At 32.4% G+C, this 27,825-nt stretch overlaps 1 protein-coding gene across 1 annotated transcript; it reads left to right on the top strand.

The window, feature by feature from the left end:
- Positions 1–264: 264 nt before the first annotated feature.
- Positions 265–27,140, top strand: LOC132725346 (alanine--glyoxylate aminotransferase 2, mitochondrial-like). The gene is made up of 14 exons (XM_060710452.1): positions 265–423; positions 856–932; positions 9,747–9,931; positions 12,079–12,202; positions 13,894–13,988; positions 14,599–14,692; positions 15,439–15,504; positions 15,804–15,935; positions 16,992–17,084; positions 17,511–17,583; positions 17,992–18,140; positions 18,572–18,721; positions 22,157–22,255; positions 24,450–27,140. Exons 1-14 carry the CDS (start codon positions 375–377, stop codon positions 24,543–24,545), a joined length of 1,482 nt encoding a protein of 493 aa, XP_060566435.1. The 5' UTR covers positions 265–374; the 3' UTR covers positions 24,546–27,140.
- The last annotated feature ends 685 nt before the right edge of the window (positions 27,141–27,825 follow it).

The raw sequence follows: 27,825 nt of genomic DNA on the forward strand, positions 1-27,825 counted from the left end.
GATATCGATCCCTTTTTTCCGTTTACCTTAAACCGGCCGGCGTTATACCCCACCCACGTTTTTGCCTGTTCAAAAAAAATTCAATATCTTAAAGTATAAGCATCAAGGTAAATCTAAAAGATAATCTACAGTTAATAATATTTTTTTTAACTTGCCTCAAATACTAGTGTTAAACAGAAAATCAAAATAGTTTCACACTAACGGAGGGAGAAAGTCTCGATCATTAAACGCTTGTTTTGCTAAAATTGCAAAGAGCGTCGACTAATCAAGATTTTATCAATCGGAACGCCTCGCATCTCAGCTTTAAATTGACAAAAGGCGGGTACCAGTGCACCTGTCAAAAAGTTTAACAGGAGGTTGGCCAGATAAGCATCATGATGAGACGTTGTGGAGTGTTGACTCGTAAAGTATTCGGATCTATTGGTTAGTTATTAATAATTTAAACTGATGTTATTCAACAATTATTTTTTTCTTGTCAGTGTTAAACTGAAGAGCTATATAAATCTCTGTATGTTTTTCATCTAGTTTTCTGGGTTACTTATCAGTAACAAGTAACCCAGATCATTTTCAAGATACACACTTAACGTGGTTTAAGTTGATCTATGTTGATGTAGTTCTTTTGTAAATAAAATGACATTTTAAATGATGGAGCGACTTGTCAAGAGTTTTGTTTCGAAAGAGAGATGTTAAGACAAATATGGTCTTTGCAATTTAAATAACCATACAAGTACAACATTTAAGTGATAAATCTATTCTAAAGGCATGCAATTTTGTACCTTCAAACTCATGAAAGAAAACAAGATTCATTAATAATCTAATTACACTTTTAAAACATAGCTCACATATTAATTTCAGATAAAGTGAACCCAAGATGTGGGTGTGCAGCAGCCTCATCTATGCCACCATGTGACTTTAAACCAGAACCTTATACAGTATGTTTAAATCATTTTGTCTAGTGTAAAGCATCCTTTTATTTTATTGTGAAAGTGTAAATACCGAAGTAAACAGAGTTTACAAGGTCGTTTGTTTATGCAGTTCAGACAGGTGTCATGATGTTTGAACTGGATTCAGCCAGTATTGTAAATGTCAATAAATGTGTTTGACCGATATTTTATCAGGGTACTGACCTTTCAAAAACTTTTAGTGCAGGAATTTCATGTATCTAAGTTAAAATGCAGCAATTCTATATGTAAAATGAAATTAATATGCAGTAATTTCATGTGTAAATTTATATACACAAAATGATATGTAGTAATTTTATAAGTAAGTTAACATGTCAAACATAATTTTTTGGTTTTATAGATTACATGCAGTGAATTTATATGTAAAGTTTGCAATTCATCTTGTGTTTTGATTTCTAAATCATCACAAAATGTTGTAATGATCATGATACAATGCCAATTGTGTCTGTGATGATATCAAAAAGTTTGCCTCAATAAATACATCCTCATATCTATGAAAACTTGTGTAGCTTAACCATACCATATCTAATAAGATTTAGGCATAACCTTAAACTAAACATAACTACTATGTGGTTTAGTATACGGATATAGTAGCTTTTATTTTTGGCTAATATACAGATAAAGTAGCTTTTATTAGGTTGAAAATGCAGTCTAGATAAGTGACCTACTTTAAGGAATAAAGTATTTATCAGGGATTTATTGTACGTTAACAGTGTTATCTGTAGTACCATTGAAACTCAATGAAAAGTGAGATAGGCTAGTAATGTATGGGTTTCCATAATGCGTAAAGTGGTTATTCATGAACATGAGCCAGGAAAGTTTTCTGGTCTTGATTCAAGACATGTTATCTTTTTTTTAAGTTTGTATTTTGACAGGTTTAAATGTTAAATGCTGATTTTAAAATATTGCCATTTTATTTAAATGTTTTACAGTACAACAGAATAGCTGTAGGAATGATTTAGGTAAACACATTTTTATATGTGTACAGCGTAAGTCTTTCACATTGCTTAGATCTTTCCTTTCAAGATCAGCATAATCTATGTTCATTATGAAGAGTGCATATTAAATTAATATGAGACTTTGAGACTTGGTATTTATTTTAAGTATCTACTTATTAACCCAGAGTGGAATTAAACTTTTTCGCTTTTACAATGTTGCATTAAACCTTTGATTGATTGATTGATTGATTGATTATGCCACTGTTTCATTTAATGTTTGACTCATTGATTGTAACACCAGTGTTGCATTTAACATTACTAATTGATTATGCCACTGTTTCATTTAATCTTTGACTCATTGATTGTAACACCAGTGTTGCATTTAACATTACTAATTGATTATGCCACTGTTTCATTTAATCTTTGACTCATTGATTGTAACACCAGTGTTGCATTTAACATTACTAATTGATTATACCACTGTTTCATTTAATCTTTGACTCATTGATTGTAACACCAGTGTTGCATTTAACATTACTAATTGATTATGCCACTGTTTCATTTAATCTTTGACTCATTGATTGTAACACCAGTGTTGCATTTAACATTACTAATTGATTATACCAGTGTTGCATTAAATCACGGACCTTAATTGGCAATTAAGGTCCGTGATTAAACCTTTGACATAACACAATTAACCTTCAGATCTACTAAGTGATTACACCACTGTTGAATTATTGATTATGCTACAGTTGCTTTAAAACTATTTAAGCTCCACTTCTTGAAGTGAAAAGTTTGTGCTATTATCATGACCCTCTTGCCGACAGGAGTGTTGGTTAACCTTTTTGTGAAAGTCTATTTTATCAGAAACTATAAAGGTCAATTTCCCACAAACTATAAAAGCTATTCACTTTTAATGTAAATAATCATAATAGGACACCATTTCAAAATTATTTTTGCAAAGTTATTCCCCTTTTTTCAACTGGTTAACATTTTTGTTACTGTTTATTTTCTTAGAAGCTATCAATTTAGTATCAAAGTGATTCACTTCAATCTCAGTATACATGCTCACTATCAAAAAATGACACCAATTCAGAAGGGCAGATAATTCCAAAAAATCATATTTGCAAAGTAATCCCCCCTTATTTAATTTTTTTTGCTAAAATTCTCAAAGACTTTCAAAGTCAATCACTTAAAATCTGGAATTCTGGTCCAGTTTTTAAATTGGAATTGATTTTTTAAGGATTATTAGGTAACATAACTTAATGTTATTACTGATTTTTTTACTTTGAATGTCAGATGCAATCATCATGTTCATAGAAAATTTCGAAGGGGCAGATAATCTTGAAAGCAATTTTGGCTTAATTATTTCCTTTTTTGATTTAGAATATTTGCTTCTTTTTTTCCAGAAAAATATTGAAGGTATTCATTTCAACCTTGCATCAGGGCCCTCACTTTATGGGTGTAAAAATATTCCCCTAAAAAAAAAATAACATTGATAAGTATGTACATGAATTGTTAATATTGTACATGTATATGTGGCAAAAAATGCTTGAAATTACCCCATCCCCACCAAAGGGGAATTTTTTTCACCAGAGGCTGTGTGTGACATGGGAAAAGGACATGAAAATTCCCTTTAATACAGATAATATTAACTGTGCTTTCAAAAAAAGAAAGAGCAATGACTTGAAATATTTGTTGACTATCAAGGACAGGTAAGTAAGCCAAGCACTTTTGCAGAATTATACCCCCTTTTCTATGTTGCTTTAACTATCCAGCACTGAGAAAAGTGGAGTGTGCTGTCTGAGGAGAGGTCTTGTTTAATTAAAGTAAGCTCCTAAAGCAAGTTAACAGAATGAATTCATGTATAACAAACATAAGATTAATTGATTATGCCACTGTTTCATTTAATCTTTGACTCATTGATTGTAACACCAGTGTTGCATTTAACATTACTAATTGATTATACCAGTGTTGCATTAAATCACGGACCTTAATTGGCAATTAAGGTCCGTGATTAAACCTTTGACATAACACAATTAACCTTCAGATCTACTAAGTGATTACACCACTGTTGAATTATTGATTATGCTACAGTTGCTTTAAAACTATTTAAGCTCCACTTCTTGAAGTGAAAAGTTTGTGCTATTATCATGACCCTCTTGCCGACAGGAGTGTTGGTTAACCTTTTTGTGAAAGTCTATTTTATCAGAAACTATAAAGGTCAATTTCCCACAAACTATAAAAGCTATTCACTTTTAATGTAAATAATCATAATAGGACACCATTTCAAAATTATTTTTGCAAAGTTATTCCCCTTTTTTCAACTGGTTAACATTTTTGTTACTGTTTATTTTCTTAGAAGCTATCAATTTAGTATCAAAGTGATTCACTTCAATCTCAGTATACAGTCATGCTCACTATCAAAAAATGACACCGATTCAGAAGGGCAGATATTCCCAAAAAATCATATTTGCAAAGTAATCCCCCCTATTTAATTTTTTTTGCTAAAATTCTCAAAGACTTTCAATGTCAATCACTTAAAATCTGGAATTCTGGTCCAGTTTGTACATGTATATGTGGCAAAAAATGCTTGAAATTACCCCATCCCCACTAAAGGGGATTTTTTTTCACCAGAGGCTGCGTGTGACATGAAAATTCCCTTTAATACAGATAATATTAACTGTGCTTCCAAAAAAGAAAGAGCAATGACTTGAAATATTTGTTGACTATCAAGGACAGATAAGTAAGCCAAGCACTTTTGCAGAATTATACCCCCTTTTCTATGTTGCTTTAACTATCCAGCACTGAGAAAAGTGGAGCGTGCTGTCTGAGGAGAGGTATTGTTTAATTAAAGTAAGCTTCTCAAGCAAGTTAACAGAATGAACTCATGTATAACAAACTTAAGATTTTCACGATTAAATCTAAGAAGATAAGTCTATTTCCTGAATCACTCAAAAAATGTTCAAGTTTTTATATGACATGTAATTGGTAAGTATTCAATGTTACAAAATTTATTGAAGTTAAATGTAAATTGTATTATTATAAAGACAAGCTAATCACTTGAAGTATTAAAACTGTATTGATATACTGTACAGTATTATATCCACTAGATTGCAATACATGGCAGTATAATTAGAGAAATATTGCAACATGCATTAAATGTAGTGCAAACTGTAGTGAAATATCACAGTATATTGTCATTTTTTTTAGCTCGACTTTTCTATGAAAAGGGGAGCTATCCTACTCGCCCCGGCGTCGGCGTCGGCGTCACACCTTGGTTAAGTTTTTCGTACCACCCCACTTTATTTCAGAAGTATTACAAGTATGGCTTTGAAACTTACCATACTTGTTCACCATCATAACCTCCATCTAACAGACAAGAGTACATAACTCTGTCAAGGTTTTTGACAGAATTATGGCCCTTTTTTGACTTAGAAAGTGTATTGAGCTTGGTTAAGTTTTTTGTACCACCTCACTTTATTTCAAAACCATTGGGGTATTGCTTTGAAACTGACCATACTTGTTTACCATCACGACCTTTCATCAACAGACAAGAGGACATAACTCTGTCAAGGTTTTTGACAGAATTATGCCCCTTTTTGACTTAGAAAATACATTGAATATGGGTAAAATCCACTTATTGCCTTAACCCTTTGAGATATTGCTTTGAAACTTTTAATGCTATTTCACATCATTACCCCCATCTGTACGCAAGAGAAGGTAACTCTGTCAAGGATTTGTTTTAAAAATTAAGGCCTTTTATCGACTTAGAATCTTGGTTAAGTTTTTAGTACCAGTCCACTTTTTGACTGAACTGTTTGAGATATTAATTTGAAAGTTGGAATACTTGTTTACAATCATGATTCCCAAACATGTCCAGGAGAAGGTAATTCTGTCAAAGATTTTATTTGAATTATGGCCCTTAACTGTCAATGTTTTGTATTATAGGCAAGCACTAAAAAAGTCGAGCGCGCTGTCTTACGGACAGCTCTTGTTTCATCAGACATTTAGGTTTACCAATTAAATTGAGAACAAATTTTGTTTTGTATTATAGTATTTTATAACTGAGGTTTGTAATGTGTCATAGTATACTTGAATATTGCAAAATTTCTCTTGACAATATGATATTAGAGTGTATAAAACTATATATTTGCTGCAAAAAGTATCTTATATTTGTATAAGAATTCTATGAATTTTAAGAAAGTGTACTTCCAAAAAACATGTACATGTATAAAAGAATTGTGGTAGATCTACTGAATTTTATTAAAGCGATAAGCACATGCACATAATCGGTGCTAAACGGATAAATCCTTACTTAACATAGCAGAATAATACTTTAATCCGGAACAATTTAATTTTGTATACCCACAATATCAACTCTTCCGAGAATCGACCGTAAGGTTATGAAAACAATATGATCTTATTGTTGATTAATTTTATGAAAATATTTTATAATATACTGTAAGTTTAGGATAATTATTTAGTGACACATTGGTCAAGTTCACTATTACGTTGGAAAACAGTTACCATTTTGTGTTTATTATCTTTAGGCACGCAGGCTTGCCATATAAATTAAAATATCAACAAATTAATCAATTGTCAGCGTAATGCAATAGGTAAGGTTGTCAGTTAAATTTTTAGTTAAATATCAATGCAAGACTGGTTCGAATTGTACTTTTTGCAGGAAAATTATTTCTGTATATTAACAATCAAATACACATTATGATATTTTTTATTGACGTAAAGAAGTGTTAAGTGTTGTATTTATTTCTATTAACTTCTCATTTACATTTTATTTTCAAAAGTAATACCTAACAAGTTGGTACAACCTTGAATACTAAATGGAATGAATACATGTACACATATTTTTAGCTCACCTGAGCATATGCTCAGGGTGAGCTATTAGGATCACTCTTTGTACTGTCGTCCCGTCGTACGTTGGTCCGGGTTGCCGTTCACCACTTTTCAAACGACATCTCCTCTGAAACCATAAGGCAGAATCATAATGAAAACGTTCACAGGGATGTTCCTTGTGTGAAGCCTTAACAAACTTGTTCAAAGAAATTCCATTCCATGCACTCTGGTTGCCATGGCAACCAAAAAGAAAAAACTTTAAACATCTTTCTTCTAAAAAACCCAAAGAGCTAGAGCTTAGATATTTGGCATGAAACATCTTCTAGTGAGTGTCTAACCAAAATTGTTCAATAAAAGCCCTGGGGTCAAAATTGGGCCCCGCCCCAGGGGGGTCATTTTGATTTTTCCCTATATGCATATAGTAAAAAACTTAAAAAAATCTTCTTTTAAAGAACCCAAAGAGCATAGAGCTAAGATTATTAAGCATGAAACATCTTCTAATGAGTGTCTACCAAGATTGTTCAAATAAAAGCCCTGGGGTCAAAATTGGCCCCGCCCCAGGGGGTCATTGGATTTTCCCTATATGCATATAGTAAAAATTTTTAAAAAATCTTCTTCTAAAAAAAACCCAAAGAGCTAGAGCTTGGACGTCTACCAAGTTTGTTCAAAAAAAAGCCCTGGGGTCAAAATTGGCCCCGCCCCAGGGGGTCATTGATTTTTCCCTATATGCATATACGTAAAAACTTTGAAAAAAAACCCAAAGAGCTAGAGCTTGGATGTCTACCAAGTTTGTTCAAAAATAAAAGCCCTGGGGTCAAAATTGGCCCCGCCCCAGGGGGTCATTTTGATTTCCCTATATGCATATAGTAAAAACTTTAAAAAATCTTCTTCTTAAAAAACCCAAAGAGCTAGAGCTTAGATATTTGGCATGAAACATGTTCTAATGGATGTCTCCAAGTTTGTCCAAAATAAAAGCACTGGGGCCAAAATTGGCCCCGCCCTTAAGCGGGGGTCATTGATTTTCCCTATATGCATATAGTAAAAAACTTAAAAAATTCTCTTAAGAACCAAAGAGCTAGAGCTAAGATATTAAGCATGAAACATCTTCTAAATCAGTGTCTACCAAGTTTGTTCAAATAAAAGCCCTGGGGTCAAAATTGGCGTCCGCCCCAGGGGGGGGGTCATTGATTTTCCCTATATGCATATAGTAAAAACTTAAAAAAATTCTTTTAAAGAAACCCAAAGAGCTAGAGCTAAGATATTTAGCATGAAACATCTTCTAATGGTTGTCTACCAAGTTTGTTCAAATAAAAGCCCTGGGTCAAAATTGGCCCGCCCCAGGGGGGTCTTTGATTTTCCCTATATGCATATAGTAAAAAATTTAAAAAAATCTTCTATTAAAAAGAACCCAAAGAGCTAGAGCTAAGATATTTAGCATGAAACATCTTCTAATGAGTGTCTACCAAGTTTTTTCAAATAAAAGCCCTGGGGTCAAAATTGCCCCCCCCCAGGGTCATTGATTTTCCCTATATAACATGTAGTAAAAACTTAAAAATCTTCTTTTAAAGAACCAAAGAGCTAGAGCTAAGATATTTAGCATGACACATTCTTCTAATGGGTGTCTACCAAATTTGTTCAAATAAAAGCCCTGGGGTCAAAATTGGCCCCGGGGCCCCAGGGGTCATTGATTTTCCCATAATACATAGAGTAAAAACTTAAAAATCTTCTATTAAAGAACCCAAAGAGCTAGAGCTAAGATATTTACGCATGAAACATGTTCTAATAGATGTTAACCAAGTTTGTTCAAATAAAAGCCCTTGGGTCAAAATGGCCTGCCCTAGGGGGTCATTGATTTTTCCCTATATTGCATATAGTAATTAAAAACTTAAAAATCTTCTTTTAAAGAACCCAAAGAGCTAGAGCTAGATATTTAGCATGAAACATGTTCTAATGGGGTGTCCTACCAAGTTTGTTTCAAATAAAAAGCCCTTGGTTAAAATTGGCCCTGCCCAGGGGGAGGGGGGGGGGGGGGGGCAAAGTCATTGTTTTTTCATTATTTGTGTATAGTAAAAACTTAACATCATGAAACATCTTCTAATGGGTGTCCCCTTCCAAGTTTGTTCAAATAAAAGCCCTTTGGTTTAAACTGGCCCACCCTGGGGGCCTATGTACAGGTGAGCGACCCCAGGGCCATCATGGCCCTCTTGTTCAACTATAGTTTAGATGGCACGAAATTCTCGTGCACTGAGCTAGTACTATGACTAGTACTGCATACTACACACTTCACAGGATAAAAAAATATTATTATATGTTTCTGTTAATTAGAAAATATAACAAAACTACCTTAATTTTCCAACTCATTCGCATCTTTAGTAAAATGAAAAAAAAAAGATAGGAAAAACATAAAAAAGACAAATGGTGAGACTCAAACTCTTGAAAAGAAAAAGATGTGTTGCATCCAAATGGCTTTACCAACTTTGCCATCTAGACGTTTCGTATTTGATTTCTTATCTTGTATTATATACGCTTTTAAAAAACCTGTTTTATGTATGCAGACAAAGATTGCCAACTCTTTTTTTTGTACACAAAAAAATGCAATGTTACTCTCACATAATCATAGCCGCACAGTATAGCTTTATACCCTTCAAGTATACGAAAGATTAAATTACATTTGTATATTGTAGTCTGGTTGTTTATATAGTACACAGCCCTTATAGAATGTTTTAGAATTAATTTAGATATTAGTTTTTGAGAAAATATATGAGTTATTATAACCAAGTTATTTTGAACTGCCTTTTTTTCCATTAATTTTACATCCTTCTTAAACCTATTAATATATATTTCAAAACACAATAGTAGAATCAGCTTTTTGTAATAGTAGAATCAGCTTAAAAAAAGTTTTCTTTATAAAATTATAAGTGATCTTGGTCTAAGTTATCATTTATAGGAAGTGATAATTATCTTTACTTTAGCTATTTATTATTTTTAGGGGATAAGTTTTGAAGATGCGTCCAAAGTGCGGAAAGAAAACCTGTCACCAGCCTTGTTTACATACTACAAGAAACCGGTGATGATTCATCAAGGTCACATGCAATGGTTGTATGACACTGATGGTAAACGATACCTAGATTTGTTCGGAGGCATTGTTACTGTCAGCGTCGGACACTGTCATCCGTATGTTACATTAGTAATTCTTATATGCATGTACATGTACACTTTTCATATCAAGGGTTGACCGCAAAACTGCAGTAACATATATTCAATAAAGAAGGACTTACAACAGTTTTGCGGTCAACCTTTGATGTGTAAATCATTTAAAACATAACATACTTGCAGTATATGTCCCTGCATGAATTAACACATGATAATGTACCCATGTTTTTTTTCTATCATCCATTACTATATGATGAGATTTAATGAAATTTAATTTCATGTTTGGCTGCATTAGCATTTCTGTCTAATACATGTATTAAATTGATTTTTTTACTGGTTGGAGAGATAACTCTGACGCATAGATAACCACAACACTTGGTTTAATATTTTGATTTATCTTTTTTTTTTGTCAACAACAAGCACAAGTCATGGTCACCAGTAGTAATAAAGGAGAAGGACAGACTGGAATGAGATTTTTTTTAATTTGGTAAACTTATAAATGTGTTTATGTTTACCACAATTTTTTGTACAAAAATGGCCACAAAACGTTCTTTTTACTTATTTTCCAGCTTGTAGTTAGAATTGTCTTGAACACAGGCTACTGACATGGGGAAATTTCTTTAAAAAATTGTTAAATTATCAATTAGGCATAGATAAAGCATATAAAATGTAAAAACAACTGATTTATTCTAATTTTCAAGCTATTTTTAGCTCGACTATTCGATAAGAATAAGTAGAGCTATTGTAGTCACCCGAGCGTCGGCGTCGGCGTTGGTGTCCGCGTCGGCGTAACCACTTATGTTAAAGTTTTTGTAATAGTTCAAATATTTTCAAAGTCCATTGACATATGGCTTTGAAACTTGGCACACTTGTTCACCATCATGACCCCAACCTGTAAACAGGAGGAGGTAACTGTATCAAGCATTTTGACAGAATTATGCCCCTTTTTCGACTTAGAATTTACGTTAAAGTTTTTGTAATAGTTCAAATATTTTCAAAGTCCATTGACATATGGCTTTGAAACTTTGCACACTTCTTCACCATCAATTCATGATCCTAACCTGTAGACAGGAGGTGGTAACTGTATCAAGCATTTTGACAGAATTATGTCCCCTTTTTTTGAACTTAGAATTTACGTTAAAGTTTTTGTAATAGTTCAAATATTTTCAAAGTCCATTGACATATGGCTTTGAAACTTGGCACACTTTTTAACCATCATGACCCCAACCTGTAGACAGGAGGAGGTAACTGTATCAAGCATTTTGACAGAATTATGCCCCTTTTTTCGACTTAGAATTTACGTTAAAGTTTTTGTAATAGTTCAAATATTTTCAAAGTCCATTGACATATGGCTTTGAAACTTTGAACACTTGTTCACCATCATGACCCCAACCTGTAAAGAGGAGGAGGTAACTGTATCAAGCATTTTGACATAATTATGCCCCTTTTTCGACTTAGAATTTACGTTAAAGTTTTTGTAATAGTTCAAATATTTTCAAAGTCCATTGACATATGGCTTTGAAACTTTGCACACTTGTTCACCATCATTACCCCAACCTGTAAACAGGAGGAGGTAATTGTATCAAGCATTTTTTTTTACTATCAAGCACTAAGAATAGTCGAGCGTTGCTGTCCTACTGACAGCTCTTGTTTATTTTAGTGTTGACTTTATCTACTGTCCAGGGTTAAAACGACCATGTTTCAAATACCTTATTCAATAAAGGAAATTTGCATATGATTATAAATGTTTGATCTGAACTTTGTTTAGGTGGGTAAACATTTAAAATATACACAAAAATAAAGTTATTTTAAAAAAATAGTGATTTAGTGTTGAAGTTATCTCTCCAACCAGTATGCAGTTTATTTTCATTTTTTTTATGAATCCTTTCTAATCTTGTTTCAAATCATTTAGGCCATAAATAATATACATGTATTAAGTTATTAACAAGATCTTGTTAAAATGTATAGTTTTCAAAAAGACAGTTATGCCCCTTTGCTTGTTTGAATAAATAAAACTATTGTTATGATATTGAAAGTAGAAAACTCCTGAAGAAATGTAAATTGTCAGATGACTTATCTTCTTATAAATTGTATTTGTGTGGCCATTATCTCTAAATTGATGAAAACGATTGTAAATATTAAGGTAACTTTTTTTCATCTGTTGTTAGGAAAGTGAATGCTGCTGCAGAAAAACAGATGAAGAAATTATGGCACACAACAAATATATACATGCACCCAACAATACATGAATATGGCCGGAAACTGGCGGAGAAAATGCCGGGAAATCTGAAGGTTTGTGTTCGAATTGTTTCAAATTAGTATTATCTTATAAGTACCTAATCTCACACCCAACCTATTCTCAAACCCTTCATTCATGTGCTGTTATTTTTTTACTAGAAGTGACTATGATGTCCTGAACATGTGGGCATAAAAGCTTAGTTTCTGACAGACATATGTGCTGATGTCAAATGAAAACAGTGCATAGGAACAAATATTTACATAACATATTTTATTACTTAGCGTAATTTCATACAAATTGCTATTACCTTTGTAAGTCCCATAAATACACCATTAACTATTTGTGAAAATGAATATTATAGACAAAAATAACTTAAAGCAGGTACCTGCATCGTGTAGGGTACTTAATTGTCATGTGATAGTCATATAACAATCACTTCATAGTCATATAACAATCACTTCATTGGCTAAACTAAACAGTAGAATTTTAGAGATACTTGAAGGGGTTTGAGATTAGGTTCTTTATTTTAAGAGGTCATGTCAGTTTTAAAACAGAGGGTTGTGCTTTTCCAAAACGGAAATAGAGCTTTTTTAACAGTTCAAATTCAGTCAAATTTTACAGAAATGTTACATAAAGATTAAAAAGTGTACATATGTAACAATTTTTATAAAGATATATTTTATTTACACTAAAAGACCTCTTGAATGCTTAGGGGTTTGAGAACTGGTTAGTCCACGATATATCATCTGTCTATCCTTTAAAACCACATACCTATATAAGTAAAAATATGCTAGCTTCCACACAGTCAATTTCATTAAATTATATGACGAGACTTAAGAAATGTTTAAATATTAACAATTTAATTCCTGTTTTACCAAATGTGACTGAATTGACTATTTTTATGAACATGTATCCACCCCATTACTGACAGAATAAGGGATATTTTCGTATGTTTTGACACATTTTGATTAATTTATTTGGCTTGTTAGTGCTGTAAGCTAGCTCAGATTTGTTGTTTACTTGACAATATTGTACTACAAAAAACTTTTTTGAATTTTTGTTGGAAAAATACAATAGTATATATGTACTATAAACACAACAATTTTTTGTAAGGAAAAAAATATCTGCTTGATTACATGATTGTATTGATTGATGAGATATTAATTGGACATATGAGGAATTAATTGACAAAAAATATCATGTTTTTACAAATAGGGTATAAATATAGGAGCAGTTGTCTAGTGGTAACACTGACTACAAATCCAGGGGCCACTACTCTAACTAAAGTTACCAACAACTCTTACAAATGAGACTTTAACAATCTTGTTCCATGTAATAATGCTACATGTCTCTGTATCCATCGCATTATGCTACAATATTTAAATAACAACAGTCTTTAAAACACTCCGTCTTCCGAGTGTTTTGCCTTTGTGGGTTTTTGTTTGTGACTAAGATTAACTTAAATGTTGTTATATTTTTCCGGTCCTTTGGGATAATTGATTCCAGCATTTCTAAGTCTTGAAAATTAAGAACCCCCTCAAGTCCGTGCTTGGGGATGTGAGAGATGTTGCACTTTTGCTTTATCTCTCATGTACAGACTCATTCGTACTGAGTCTGCAATTTTTATTTGATTTTGTTGTGATGAATGCTTCCGAGGATCTATTTTTTTCCAGATTTTTATATTGTTCACACAGAATTTGGTACAAGGACCATAATAATATAAAGTATTTTGAGTTTATTTTAGGTGATATATTTTACCAACAGTGGGTCAGAGGCTAACGATTTAGCACTGTTGATGTCCAGAATGTATACTGGGGTATTTGAAGCTGTATCTCTTAGGTAAGTTAATGTTATACCTTTCTTAAGCTCACCTGTCACATAGTGACGGCTTGAGCTTTTACGATTGTTGTTCACTAATTTGTCAGGTTAACAAAATAATTTGTTTTTAAGATTAATTGAAATCATGTTTTTAAGGTACTCGAAAATAAAATAGGTGATCAGTATTGATAAAAATGCTTGATAGTTAGCTTCAATAGTTGAACTTCTTTTTGATGTCAGAACTTCCTTCTTTGTTTATTGCAAATTCTAAAATCTCCCTCTTTTTGAAGAAAAATCTACCACTTTATCATCGAAAAAAGTTCATATGTATGTAGTTCTCTTTGGTAATCTCTGGTAATCTGCTTTTCATTGTATATTACTTAAATTAAACCAATATTATATATACTTATTTAGAATTTCATTTCAGAAGGTAAACCTATTAATTCAATGTCCATGTTTCTTATAGAAATGCTAAATTTAATTTTAACACTTCATCTTTTATTTTCATGGTTTGCCTCATCTATAGTCTGGCTAAGAATTTGGCAGAAATACTGATTTAAGTGGTTTATTTGACATGTCTGTTATATATAATGGTTGATATAATGACATTATAACTGTTGTTTATTTATAGGAATGCCTACCATGGAGCTAGTCCCTATCTGATGGGTCTTACAGCTTTGAATACATGGAGGTTTAATAGTCCAACAGGGTTTGGTTTACATCAGGTATGTTTTTGTTCAAAACACTTGCTTTACATAATATAAGATAAATCAACCAATTACTGAAAAAAAATAGAAAGAAGGGAAAATGATGGTTTATTTATTAATGAGGCTATCTTTCATTAACTTACACCTTGTACATATCTTAGGTTGGTTTAATTACTTGGTGAACAGACACCTGCCACCTGTATAGATCTAGGCTATCCTACACAACCATACAGTCAGACCAGCCCCCAATCTTATAATGAAATTTTCCAGACTCAGATCTCATGTAATTGATTAATCTGAAAGTGACACAGAATACAGTGTTCATTTAAAATCCTAAGATTTGAGACAAAACGTTTTATAACTGCTAGGGCAGGCTCTGTGCAGTTGACATTTAAATGTTATGTGCTATTGAGATGTTGTTACTGTATGAACAAATCAAAATTGTGATTGAGAAATTCGTAATGTTTTATGTTCTAGGGTAGTATCAGGTATACCTGTACAGTTAAGGTTATGATAATGAATATTCTGTAATTCAATTTTATTGTTTATATGGTATATTAACAGTCTTTTTTGTCTTCTAGTTATAGGCAATGTTAACAATATTTTAATAATAAGTGAAGATTAACAAAATAAGCTGTGAGATATTACATGTGTGCTAAATTATAATAATATTAACAAATGTGACAATAAAATATAGGAAATGTATAAAATGTATCATGTATTTAAACAAAGATAATATAATCAATGATGCATTCACTTTACAGTCAATGAACCCTGATCCATTTAGGGGACCATGGGGAGGAAAAAATTGTAGAGATTCTCCAGCTCAGGTATGTTATATGTGTGTAGCATTTATAATACAATCTGAGATTTAGATTTCAGAGCCTTTGATTGGTCATTCATTTATTTGCACTGTTTTGGTTTTTTTATGTTTGTTTTGTGAATGAATTCTATTTAAGTTATTAAGTTCAGATATCTGTTGATTATTTAATCATATTATTTCCTATCACTAGACAATCAAACTTTTAAATGCCTTTTTTTTTCTTTTTTAAATGAATATATAAATTTATTATAACAAGTTCAAATATATGTTGATCTATTATTTATTCTTGTTATATCATATCAACAGACAATTCGAGATTGTGATTGTGCAGCTGGAGAATGTAAAGCAGGTGACATGTACCTGGATCAACTAGAAGATGTTCTCAGGTTCTCTATGCCTAAAGGCAAAATAGGAGCTTTCTTTGCTGAATCTATACAGGTAGAAAGTGATACAACTTTAATTGCTGATTTTATCTGAACTATTTACTTGTTTGATTCATTTCATCAAATCAGTTGACAATTCGATAACTTTGTTGTCATCATCACAATTATATAGTAAAAATATGATGTTGTTATGCTCCCCGAAAAATTTCAGGGGAGCATATAGTCGCCGGGTTGTCCATCAGTCCGTCTGTAAGTACGTCCCGAGTTCGTGTCCGGCCCATAACTCTGTTATTTGAAGTTGGATTTTAAAACTATTTCACAGAAATGATAACCATATTAAAACGACGTGTCGCGCGCAACATTTGGGTCGCTACCTTGAAGGTCAAGGTCACAGCATGACCTTGCAGCAAAATTGTGTCTGGCCCATAACTTCGTTATTTGAAGTTGCATTTTATACAACTATTTCACAGAAATGATCACCATATTGAGACATTGTGATGCGTGCAACATTTTAGTTGTTTTTACACTTTGAACTTTGTGTGTGACATTACTCTGACACTACTAGAGGTATACCTTCCTGTGTCCAAAACCTATTCAGGGAGCATCACCCAGTTTAACTGGCTCTTGTTTTGGTTATTTTTGGGGCTGCTGTTGAAATAAGACTTTTCTTGTCTTGATCATAGTTGTTTTGATATGTTTGTTTTACCATGTTTATACCAGATAATATGACACAGTTCACAAAGATCTCCAATATGTTATAACATTTCCTTAGCCTAAGTAATCATGGTCCTTTAAATTCAGGAAACGATTTTTCTGTTCAAGGCATGTTTATAACTAGAAAATATTAAGCTGTTTCTAACATCATGATTTATTTTAATACATTAATAATCAGCAAATTAATAATTGTATCTATTTGTTATGTTATGTGTTTTAATAAATTTAGTTCTTCTGATGAAGGCTCAAGATGGCTGAAAGCAAAAAAGATTAATAACTTAACATCCTTACACCTACACTGGTGTTTGTGATGTTTCTCTATGAACCTTTTATACATGTGTTGAATTTTAGCATTTGAACAAAATGAACATCATTTTATTAGTATAATAAATTTTAGGGAGTTGGAGGAACTGTGCAGTTTCCAAAGAATTTCTTGAAGAGAGCATTTGAGAAAGTGAGGGCCTTGGGTGGAATATGCATATCTGATGAGGTATAAAAAAAATTCTCTTCTAATACTCTGTAGTAGTACATTGATTGTATAATACACTGTTGTGAGTAAAACTATATTTCCAATAATGCTTTGTCCTGATTATAAAAGTTTCCCCAAAATTCACAGAGGGGTATTCAAAGTTGCCATAAGAGTGTTTGTATGACTAATGTCTCACTCAATTTATATTAGATTAAACATCCAAATTCTTTAGGTGTTTTTATCTGTGAATCATAATTCATTTATTTAGCTCAAGGGACATACTTCAGAGCTGAACAGTTTCTACTGAAAACACATTTCTACCACTTCAGATCATTCAAGTGTTGTTAAGTTGATAGTTTATTATATTTGCAGAATCTTTAAATATAAGTCAGATTGCATGCTGTTCAGAATTGAAATACAACAAGTTTTAATGTATAATATTTTCAGGTACAGACAGGGTTTGGGAGAACGGGAACTCATTACTGGGGCTTCGAGGGTCATGGTGTTATTCCAGATATTGGTATGATATTTACAGGGAATTTTATTATATTCTGCATTTGAAGTGCCTGGGTTTGAATGACATCTATGTTTTTATCTATTTTTTGATTATGAAATGAATGATATAATTCTTTTCTCATTCTTCTGAATATCCCATTTTAAAAGATAGGTTTTGGGGGTTGAAAAAGTCAAAAGACATTACCTTAAGTAGTTTTATCCACATTTTATATGATTTCTTACTGCTTCAAATTTAACCTTTCCCTTGTTAAATTTTTCTATGTATTCATGGAAAAAATGTTATTGAACAAAGGCTTGTATCTGCTTATGGTAATTTTTCATGTTTATCATATTCCACCAAATATGATCTATAAACCAATTTCGTGAAGTAAAAGGTGATTGTATTGTAATATGTAATTATATGTTAATATAGTTACTATGGCAAAGGGTATAGGAAATGGTTACCCTATGGCAGCGGTGATTACAACCCCTGAGATAGCAGCTGGTATGGGGAAAGCTTTACATTTTAACACATTTGGAGGTAACCCTGTAGCTTCCGCAGTAGGTGCAGCTGTTCTTGATGTAAGTTGTTTCATAAAATATATAATTTAGGATCTCATTATGAATGTAACCTTCGTCATATTACCTAAACTGTAATGGTGCGCCTTAAAACCAAACATTTAAATGAACCTTACCATTACAAGTATTTGATGTAGACAGTTTGTTAATAACCAAAAGTGTGACAATAAAATGCTTTGTAAGATAGAGGTGAAAGTAAGAACAGTGCAAGCATCTTGAAATGATAAATGATAAAATGCTTTGGTCATATGATAATTTTTAAGTAGTAAATAGTATTACATAAACTTAAAAAAGTTTCTCGTAAAATACAGAAGACTTTTAACTGTTCTGTATTAGGTTATTCACCAGATATATATACTGTACAGTGTAGATATGATGTTCAATAGCAAGTAAGTTAATTTATTTTCAGATATGATATAATCTATATATTATAGGTCATCGATGAGGAAAATATTCAACAGAATGCCCATGTTGTAGGAACATACTTTATTGAAGAGCTTGCCAAGTTGAGAGATCAGTTTGATACTGTAGGCGATGTTAGAGGAAAAGGTCTTATGATTGGTATAGAAATGGTCAAGGATAAGGTATTCATTCACCTCGTTGGTTATCCATTAGCCTGCATCAGTATAACAGAATTTGTCCGTGTGACTAGTGCAGACCAAAATCAGCCATCATGTCAGTCTGATCATGGTCTGCACTGTTTGTTACCGAGTCATCACATATTTTGAAACTTTTCCTAAATATGGTGACTGCTTTTGTGCATATTAAAAGATTGGCAAGTCCATTTAGAATTTTTAGCTTGATAAAGGTTACAGTTGTGTGACTGGTTGTTCAATATTAATTTTGATACCACTTCTCACTATTTCATACCATTTTCTGATTCAATATAAGTAAACTGTGACATAACTTTCTTGGTATTTAAATTCTTGCTAAGTTACTAATGGACACAGAAAATGTTTTAAAATATATAACTGTCAGTCATCTTTGATTATAGTAGACCTTTACATTTTAAATTTTTAAGACTGACAATTTTAGATTTTTATTTCAAATTTTGAATGTGCCTCCTTATCTACCTAATTCAATTTAAAATTTAAATGTTCAAAATTTAAATGTATCCATATTTGGCTGTTTAAATCAATATAATGTTGTGCTCATGACATTAAAGGGAGCTTATTTATGATTATTGAAATTTTACATGTATAGTCTCCCTTCCCCCTTTCTGAACAATTGCTTCCATAATAACTTTCTTATATACATATTCTATTTTCTCATTGAACTTTTTGGAAAAAAAATTATTTAAATTAACTTCAAACTGTTTTTTTAGCTCACCTGTCACAAAGTGACAGGGTGAGCTTTTGTGATCGCTTTTCGTCCGTCCGTCCAGCATCCGTCCGTCGTCCGTAAACTTTTACTTTAAATGACATCTCCTCATAAACCGCTGAGCCAATTTCATCCAAACTTCACAGGAATGTTCCTTTGGTGGTCACCTTTAAAAATTGTTCAAAGAATTTAATTCCATGCAGAACTCTGGTTGCCATGGCAACCGATAGAAAAAACTTAAAATATCTTCTTTTAAAAAACCCAAAGAGGTAGAGCTTAGATATTTGGCATGAAACATCTTCTAGTGAGTGTCTATCAAGTTTGTTCAAATAAAAGCCCTGGGGTCAAAATTGGCCCCGCCCCAGGGGGTCATTGATTTTCCCTATATGCATATAGTAAAAACTTAAAAAATCTTCTTTTAAAGAACCCAAAGAGCTAGAGCTAAGATATTTAGCATGTAACATCTTCTAATGGGTGTCTACCAAGTTTGTTCAAATAAAAGCCCTGGGGTCAAAATTGGCCCTGCCCCAGGGGTTCATTGATTTTCCCTATATGCATATAGTAAAAACTTATAAAATCTTCTTTTAAAGAACCCAAAGACCTAGAGCTAAGATATTTAGCATGAAACATCTTCTAATAAGTGTCTATCAAGTTTGTTCAAATAAAAGCCCTTGGGTCAAAATTGGCCCCGCCCCAGGGGGTCATTGATTTCCCTATATGCATATAGTAAAAACTTAAAAAATCTTCTTTTAAAGAACCCAAAGAGCTAGAGCTAAGATATTTAGCATGAAACATGTTCTAATGGGTGTCTACCAAGTTTGTTCAAATAAAAGCCCTGGGGTCAAAATTGGCCCCGCCCCAGGGGGTCATTGATTTTCCCTATATGCATATAGTAAAAACTTATAAAATCTTCTTTTAAAGAACCCAAAGAGCTAGAGCTAAGATATTTAGCATGAAACATCTTCTAATAAGTGTCTACCAAGTTTGTTCAAATAAAAGCCCTGGGGTCAAAATTGGCCCCGCCCCAGGGGTTCATTGATTTTCCCTATATGCATATAGTAAAAACTTATAAAATCTTCTTTTAAAGAACCCAAAGACCTAGAGCTAAGATATTTAGCATGAAACATCTTCTAATAAGTGTCTATCAAGTTTGTTCAAATAAAAGCCCTTGGGTCAAAATTGGCCCCGCCCCAGGGGGTCATTGATTTCCCTATATGCATATAGTAAAAACTTAAAAAATCTTCTTTTAAAGAACCCAAAGAGCTAGAGCTAAGATACTTAGCATGAAAGATGTTCTAATGGGTGTCTACCAAGTTTGTTCAAATAAAAGCCCTGGGGTCAAAATTGGCCCCGCCCCAGGGGTTCATTGATTTTCCCTATATGCATATAGTAAAAACTTATAAAATCTTCTTTTAAAGAACCCAAAGAGCTAGAGCTAAGATATTTAGCATGAAACATCTTCTAATAAGTGTCTATCAAGTTTGTTCAAATAAAAGCCCTGGGGTCAAAATTGGCCCCGCCCCAGGGGGTCATTGATTTCCCTATATGCATATAGTAAAAACTTAAAAAATCTTCTTTTAAAGAACCCAAAGAGCTAGAGCTAAGATACTTAGCATGAAAGATGTTCTAATGGGTGTCTACCAAATTTGTTCAAATAAGAGCTCTGGGGTTAAAATTGGCCCTGTCCCGGGGGTCATTGATTTTCCTTATATGTGTATTGCAAAAGCTTTTTAAAAAAATCTTCTTTAAAAAAACCCAAATAGCTAGAGTTTAGATATTAAGCATGAAACATCTTCCAGTTAGTGTCTTCAAAGTTTGTTCAAATAAAAGCCCTAGGGTCAAAATTGGCCCTGCCCTGGGGGGACATAAATTTTCCTTATATGTGTATAGCAAAAACTTAAAAATCTTCTTTGAATAAAAACAAATAGCTAGAGTTTAGATATTAAGCATGAAACACCTTCTAGTGAGTGTCTTCAAAGTTTGTTCAAATAAAAGCCCTGGGGTCAAAACTGGCCCCGCCCTAGGGATGTCATTGCTTTTAACTATATGTGTATAGTAAAAACTTAAAAATCTTTTTTTTAAAAACTCAACGAGCTAGACCTAAGATGTTTAGCATGAAACATCTTCTAATGGGTGTCTACCAAGTTTGTTCAAATAAAAGCCCTGGGGTTTAAACTGGCCTCGCTCTGTGGGCCTATATACAGGTGAGCGACTTCAGGGCCATCATGGCCCTCTTGTATCTATAATATGATGCATTTTGCGAATACAATGGGGTTTAATTAAATTTTACGGAATGAGGTAAATAAAAAAATCAGAGAATGTTATGAAATATATTCTTATGATTTAAAACCTTGTTTGTTTATTTATCACTTTTGATTTGAATACATGATTTTGTTGAGTTATTGAATAGTTGCAAGTTATTTAGCTTTAATTATCTATAATTGAGCCGTGTCACGACAAAACCAACGTAATGCGTTTGTGGCCAGCATGGATCCAGACCAGCCTGCGCATCTGCGCAGTCTGATCAGGATCCATGCTATTCGCTGTCATTTTCTCTATTTGTTATAGGTTTTATAAGCAAACAGCATGGATCCTGATCAGACTGCGTGGATGCGCAGGCTGGTCTGGATCCATGCTGGTCATAAACGCATTATGTTGGTTTTGTCATGGCGCGGCTCAATTAATTTATTCTGCACCAGGTATCTAGAGATCCCCTGCCAGGTGATAAGATTGCAGATATATGGGAGGACATGAAAGATGATGGTGTTCTAATGGGGAAAGGTGGTCTCTATGGAAATGTAAGCATTATTAAATTATCTGTAAAGAATAATCATATTCTGTGTAAAGAATAATTATATTCTATGTAAAGAATAATCAAATTCTGTGTAGTAAAGAATAATCAAATTCTGTGTATAGAATAATTAAATTCTGTGTAAAGGAATTAACTGTGGAGAAGTATTTGGTTTTTTTAGCTCACCTGTCACAAAGTGACAGGGTGAGCTTTTGTGATCGCTTTTCGTCCGTCGTCCGTCCGTAAACTTTTGCTTTAAATGACATGTCCTCATAAACCACTGAGCCAATTTCATCCAAACTTCACAGGAATGTTCCTTTGGTGGTCACCTTTAAAAATTGTTCAAAGAATTTTATTCCATGCAGAACTCTGGTTGCCATGGCAACCAAAAGAAAAAACTTTAAATATCTTCTTTTAAAAAACCATAAGAGCTAGAGCTTAGATATTTGGCATGAAACATCTTCTAGTGAGTGTCTACCAAATTTGTTCAAATAAAAGCCCTGGGGTCAAAATTGGCCCCGCCTGGGGGGGTCATTGATTTTCCTATATGCATATAGTAAAAACTTAAAAAATCTTCTTTTAAAGAACCCAAAGAGCTAGAGCTAAGATATTTAGCATGAAACATGTTCTAATGGGTGTCTACCAAGTTTGTTCAAATAAAAGCCCTGGGGTCAAAATTAGCCCCGCCCCTGGGGGTCATAGATTTTCCCTATATGCATATAGTAAAAACTTAAAAAATCTTCTTTTAAAGAACCGTAAGAGCTAGAGCTTAGATATTTGGCATGAAACATCTTCTAGTGAATGTCTACCAAGTTTGTTCAAATAAAAGCCCTGGGATCAAAATTGGCCCCGCCCCAAGGGGTCATTGATTTTCCCTATATGCATATAGTAAAAACTTAAAAAATCTTCTTTTAAAGAACCCAAAGAGCTAGAGCTAAGATATTAAGCATGAAACATCTTCTAGTGAGTGTCTACCAAGTTTGTTCAAATTAAAGCCCTGGGGTCAAAATTGGCCCCGCCCCGGGGGGTCATTGATTTTCCCTATATGCATATAGTAAAAACTTAAAAAATCTTCTTTTAAAGAACCATAAGAGCTAGAGCTAAGATATTTAGCATGAAACATCTTCTAATGAGTGTCTACCAAGTTTGTTCAAATAAAAGCCCTGGGGTCAAAATTGGCCCCGCCCCAGGGGGGTCATTGATTTTCCCTATATGCATATAGTAAAAACTTAAAAAATCTTCTTTTAAAGAACTCAAAGAGCTAGAGCTAAGATATTTAGCATGAAACATGTTCTAATGGGTGTCTACCAAGTATGTTCAAATAAAAGCCCTGGGGTCAAAACTGGCCCCCCGGGGGTGGGGGGTCATTGATTTTCCTTATATGTGTATAGCAAAAACTTAAAAATCTTCTTTGGAAAAACCCAAATAGCTAGAGTTTAGATATTAAGCATGAAACATCTTTAAATAAATATCTACAAAGTTTGTTAAAATAAAAGCCCGGGGGTCAAAACTGGCTCTGCCCCAGGGGTGATATTGTTTTTAACTAATATATGTGTATAGTAAAAACTTTAAAAATCTTCTTTTAAAAAAGCCAATGAGCTAGAACTTAGATGTTTAGCATGAAACATCTTCTTATGGGTGTCTACCAAGTCTGTTCAAATAAACAAATAAAAGCCCTTGGGTAAAAATTGGCCCGGGGGTGGGAGGGGGGCCTATATACAGGTGAGCGACCTCAGGGCCATCATGGCCCTCTTGTTAAGATATGTTACATTGTCTTATTTAAGATTTAAATTTTCAACAGAAAATTAGAAAACAGAAATTAGTTGTTGAATTTTGACAGGTGAGGTGGTCAGGCATAAACTATTTGTTTTGTTCACAACACTTGTATTTCATAAGGAATTTAAACTTAACTTTCACGGAATGATAATTAAAATAAGTTGGGTACAGACTGTGTAATAGTAGTTGAATAACCTGTTGTCAGTCGTCAAATGAAATTTGTTAGTGAAAAATTGCACTGCTTTGTAGGAAATGAAAATCGTGAAAGTATTTAGGTTTGGAAAATAGAAATTGGCTGCGTAACTTAATTTAATTGCACAATATTGGAGGTGTCTCATACATGTTTGACATTATATTATAATGTGTTAATTATGTTTTATGAAACTTCTTTTACTGATGCTAATTTCTTTACCAAATTTGTACAGGTGTTCCGAGTGAAGCCGCCCATGTGTATTAACAAGGATGATGTAGATTTCACAATCTCAGTATTCAGAGATGCTCTCCAGAAAAACTCTTCATAAGTTGAACATTATACCTGTGAAATATTGCCTAATAAAATGATTATGTTAATGAACAATTAAAGCAAGACTTGTTTGCAATCACATCAGGGCAAAGAAATGCATATTATTACACCTGTCACTTTAATAAAACAAAGAAATTTAATTTTACTTAGAAACTGTTTTATTAGATCTTGTTTGAAGACATTTGCTTATATTAAGCTGTCATTGTGTTCAAAATCGTTTTTTTTTATCAACTTCAAATTTTTTAAGGCAAGTTTTGTTATATTTTGGTCATATTTTTGCCATATTTTTTAACTTCTATTATTAAACACTTGATTTGATTGTATGTATTTCCATGGAATAAGAAAATTCATTGACCTTACAGTCCAAATTGCTCAGTAATATTGTTTTATTTTTGTAATATTTCATAATATTTTACACACAAATGCACACACTCACATGCACATACATTCTAAAATATTGTTTTATTGTAAAGAAATCTGATACCTTCTATATAAGTTGTTTGATATTCTCACATGCATACTATCACAGGATATGCAATATATCTGTTGTTCTCATTCAAGAATCTTTATATTATAATGTTATTCTTATCAAATCAAAACTGGCTATTATGTTTGCATATAAGAACATATCGTCACCTTAGTGCTTCAATGGGTTAAAGTCCTTCTAAATTTAATGGGATTTAACCAGTTATTGCACTAAAGTGACAATATTTAGATCTGAAATTCAGTCAGATAGAATGCTCTTCTATAATGGTGTTATTCTTTTTTGTTGTTTAATTATATTTTCAACAAGGAATTATTTGGGGAAAAAAAATTAACAATTTACTTGATATTTTACAATCACTGTGCTGAATCTTGGACTTGTCTGGCTAAGATATTTGGAACTGTTCATTTTCAATATTGGGGGTATCAAGATAGAAATGTTTGAGTTGCTTAATCAAGAGTATAGAGACTAGTTTGATTGCAAAACATAGACTGTTCACTTGTGGTTTACATTATTTTAAGTATTAAAGCCCACTTCTTAAAGGTCCTGTATTTATCTTTGGTGAGAAATGACCTTTATCCACATGATTCCCAAAATGTTAAAATATAATCATGGTTGTTAATGGCAAGTGGTTTCTATTTCTTAGGTGGTTTTAATACAGATGTGATAGTTTATTGAATGTGAGTCATGTATAGTACTTGGGCTATTTGTTAAAAAGAGATAATTCAAGATAAAAAAAATTACTGAAAAAAGATCATTGCCAATTTTTGCTTTTTATCATTGAATCATAAAAGTTATGTTTTTTTAATACTTACTATGCAAGGGTGAAGACAGCTATTTTTGTGTACTTTTGTACATGTAAGTTTTTCCATTTTGATACAGAATAGTTTTCTGTTTGTTTATATTTTATTGTTGTTTTAGATTATGCTCATCATATAGAGCTATTATATAAATTAACTGCTAGTCAGATATTTTTTTGTATATCTTTTTTTTCTTTATTTGTTTGAAATGCCATTTGACTGGTAAACAAACCTTTTTTACAACAGTCTGCTGTATTTTTGTTGTAGTTTAACTACCTTGTTTGAGAACAGTTTTCTGGTAATTATAAATATTTTTCCTTGCATTTCATAAAATGATATTAATTATTCTGGTTTTGATATTATATAATACATTTACTTTTTTGATTGTAATAAAGAAAATTCAAATGAGATGGAAGAAATATAATTAGATCTTTATGTTTTGCTCAACTGTCATTATTTTTACAGTGGTCTGTTGGTAAATAAACAATATTGTTTGCTGATCCATTTTTGTTGGAATATATTTAGCTTATAATTATATATATCTATATATTATATATATATCTATACTTGTTAAAAACTTGTTATTATATAAAGTTGCAGCACTGTTTAAACATTCCTTGTTAAGTATATTTACTGGGAAATGTAATATAATGAAATGATTTTATATCATATATGCATGTACACATATGTGTTATAGCACATATACCTAACTATTACATAGACCCTATATAACTACATGTATTAACTATACACAACGCTTTGAATTATTCATTGAATAAACAAATGCATTTATATATGTGTGATTACATATTTTAAAATTTACCATCATTTTTACAAACAGTACAATACTGTGGTAAAAACACTGTGCTATATAAGAGAGTATGTTAACGTATGGTGGCAAAGGCTAATCATTTTAGGTACCAGCCAAATAATGGTAAAGGTGGTGCTCAATAATGATAAAAGTGCCCATGTAATGGTAAAGGTGGTGCCAAATAATGGTAAAAGTTGTGCCAAATAATATAATAGTGGTGCCAAATAATGGTAAAAGTGGTGCCAGATAATGGTATATTTTGTTCCAGTGACACTAGTACCGCCTTGTCAAGATAACACACTCGCAAGTGTCAAATACAGACTGAATCAAATGTATTTCTTAATGCCTCTTAAAGGAAGGTTCTGTATAAAAGCAACATCTTAATTTAGTTTACACATGTACATTAAGTGCGCAAGCTATTTGTTTGTTATATAATGTATAATCCCTTCACGGTGCTAGTATAAGTGTTTTAATGTAATCTATAAACAGTTTCCCCTATACTTGCGTTGTTGTTTATTATAAGAACACTAGAACTATTGTTGAACTGGTTGAACTGTTATCATTCATCAGTTACATTCCTTATATGATATACTAAGCTGTACATATTATTACAAAGTAAGTCCTGGAACAACACATTGAACTTTGTTTCTTCCCAGTATTTACAAAGTGTAGAGGTTTTTGCTGACTATTAAGTGTTTGGTTCTTCACTTTGTACAAAGTTATTCTATGACATTTAATTAACCAAATTATTTTGTCAAGTGGGTCATTATTTGTTATCACAATGGTGTATACCAAGATGAAGTAGCCAGCCTTCTTGTTTAGAATGTCAGATAAACAGAAAAATTAATATTACACTAACCAGCATTGATGAATACGGCCCTTATGATAAACCAAGGGGATGGCATTATGATGAAAAGCAATAACATACATTTGACAATTATAATCCAACCGAAATAATACACCGCTAAAACCTGTATGCCTCCAGATGAGCCATATTTTCAGGCCGCTATTTTCATGAAATTTATTTTAAAGTTAAATATTGTGAAGTGAACAAATAATGTATTTTACACATTGGAAACGGCACGTAAATAGAAAATCAAACTTGAGAAAAATGTACTAAGATTTTAAGAAAAGGAAAAAGATATAAGTAATACTCGACATGTTACCGAATTAGCAGTATTTA

The sequence above is a fragment of the Ruditapes philippinarum genome, unplaced genomic scaffold, assembly GCF_026571515.1.
Source record: "Ruditapes philippinarum isolate M1 unplaced genomic scaffold, ASM2657151v2 ctg10999_1_1_1_1, whole genome shotgun sequence".
Classification (NCBI taxonomy): domain Eukaryota; kingdom Metazoa; phylum Mollusca; class Bivalvia; order Venerida; family Veneridae; genus Ruditapes; species Ruditapes philippinarum.

What these genes read in the sequence shown, in the direction of transcription:
- LOC132725346 (XM_060710452.1), top strand. Translation starts at nt 375, where the DNA reads ATGATGAGACGTTGTGGAGTGTTGACTCGTAAAGTATTCGGATCTATT. An exon ending in CAGGGTTTGGTTTACATCAG is followed by an intron (nt 14,693 to 15,438) that starts GTATGTTTTTGT and finishes TTCACTTTACAG; the next exon opens with TCAATGAACCCTGATCCATT. An exon ending in TAGAAATGGTCAAGGATAAG is followed by an intron (nt 18,722 to 22,156) that starts GTATTCATTCAC and finishes ATTCTGCACCAG; the next exon opens with GTATCTAGAGATCCCCTGCC.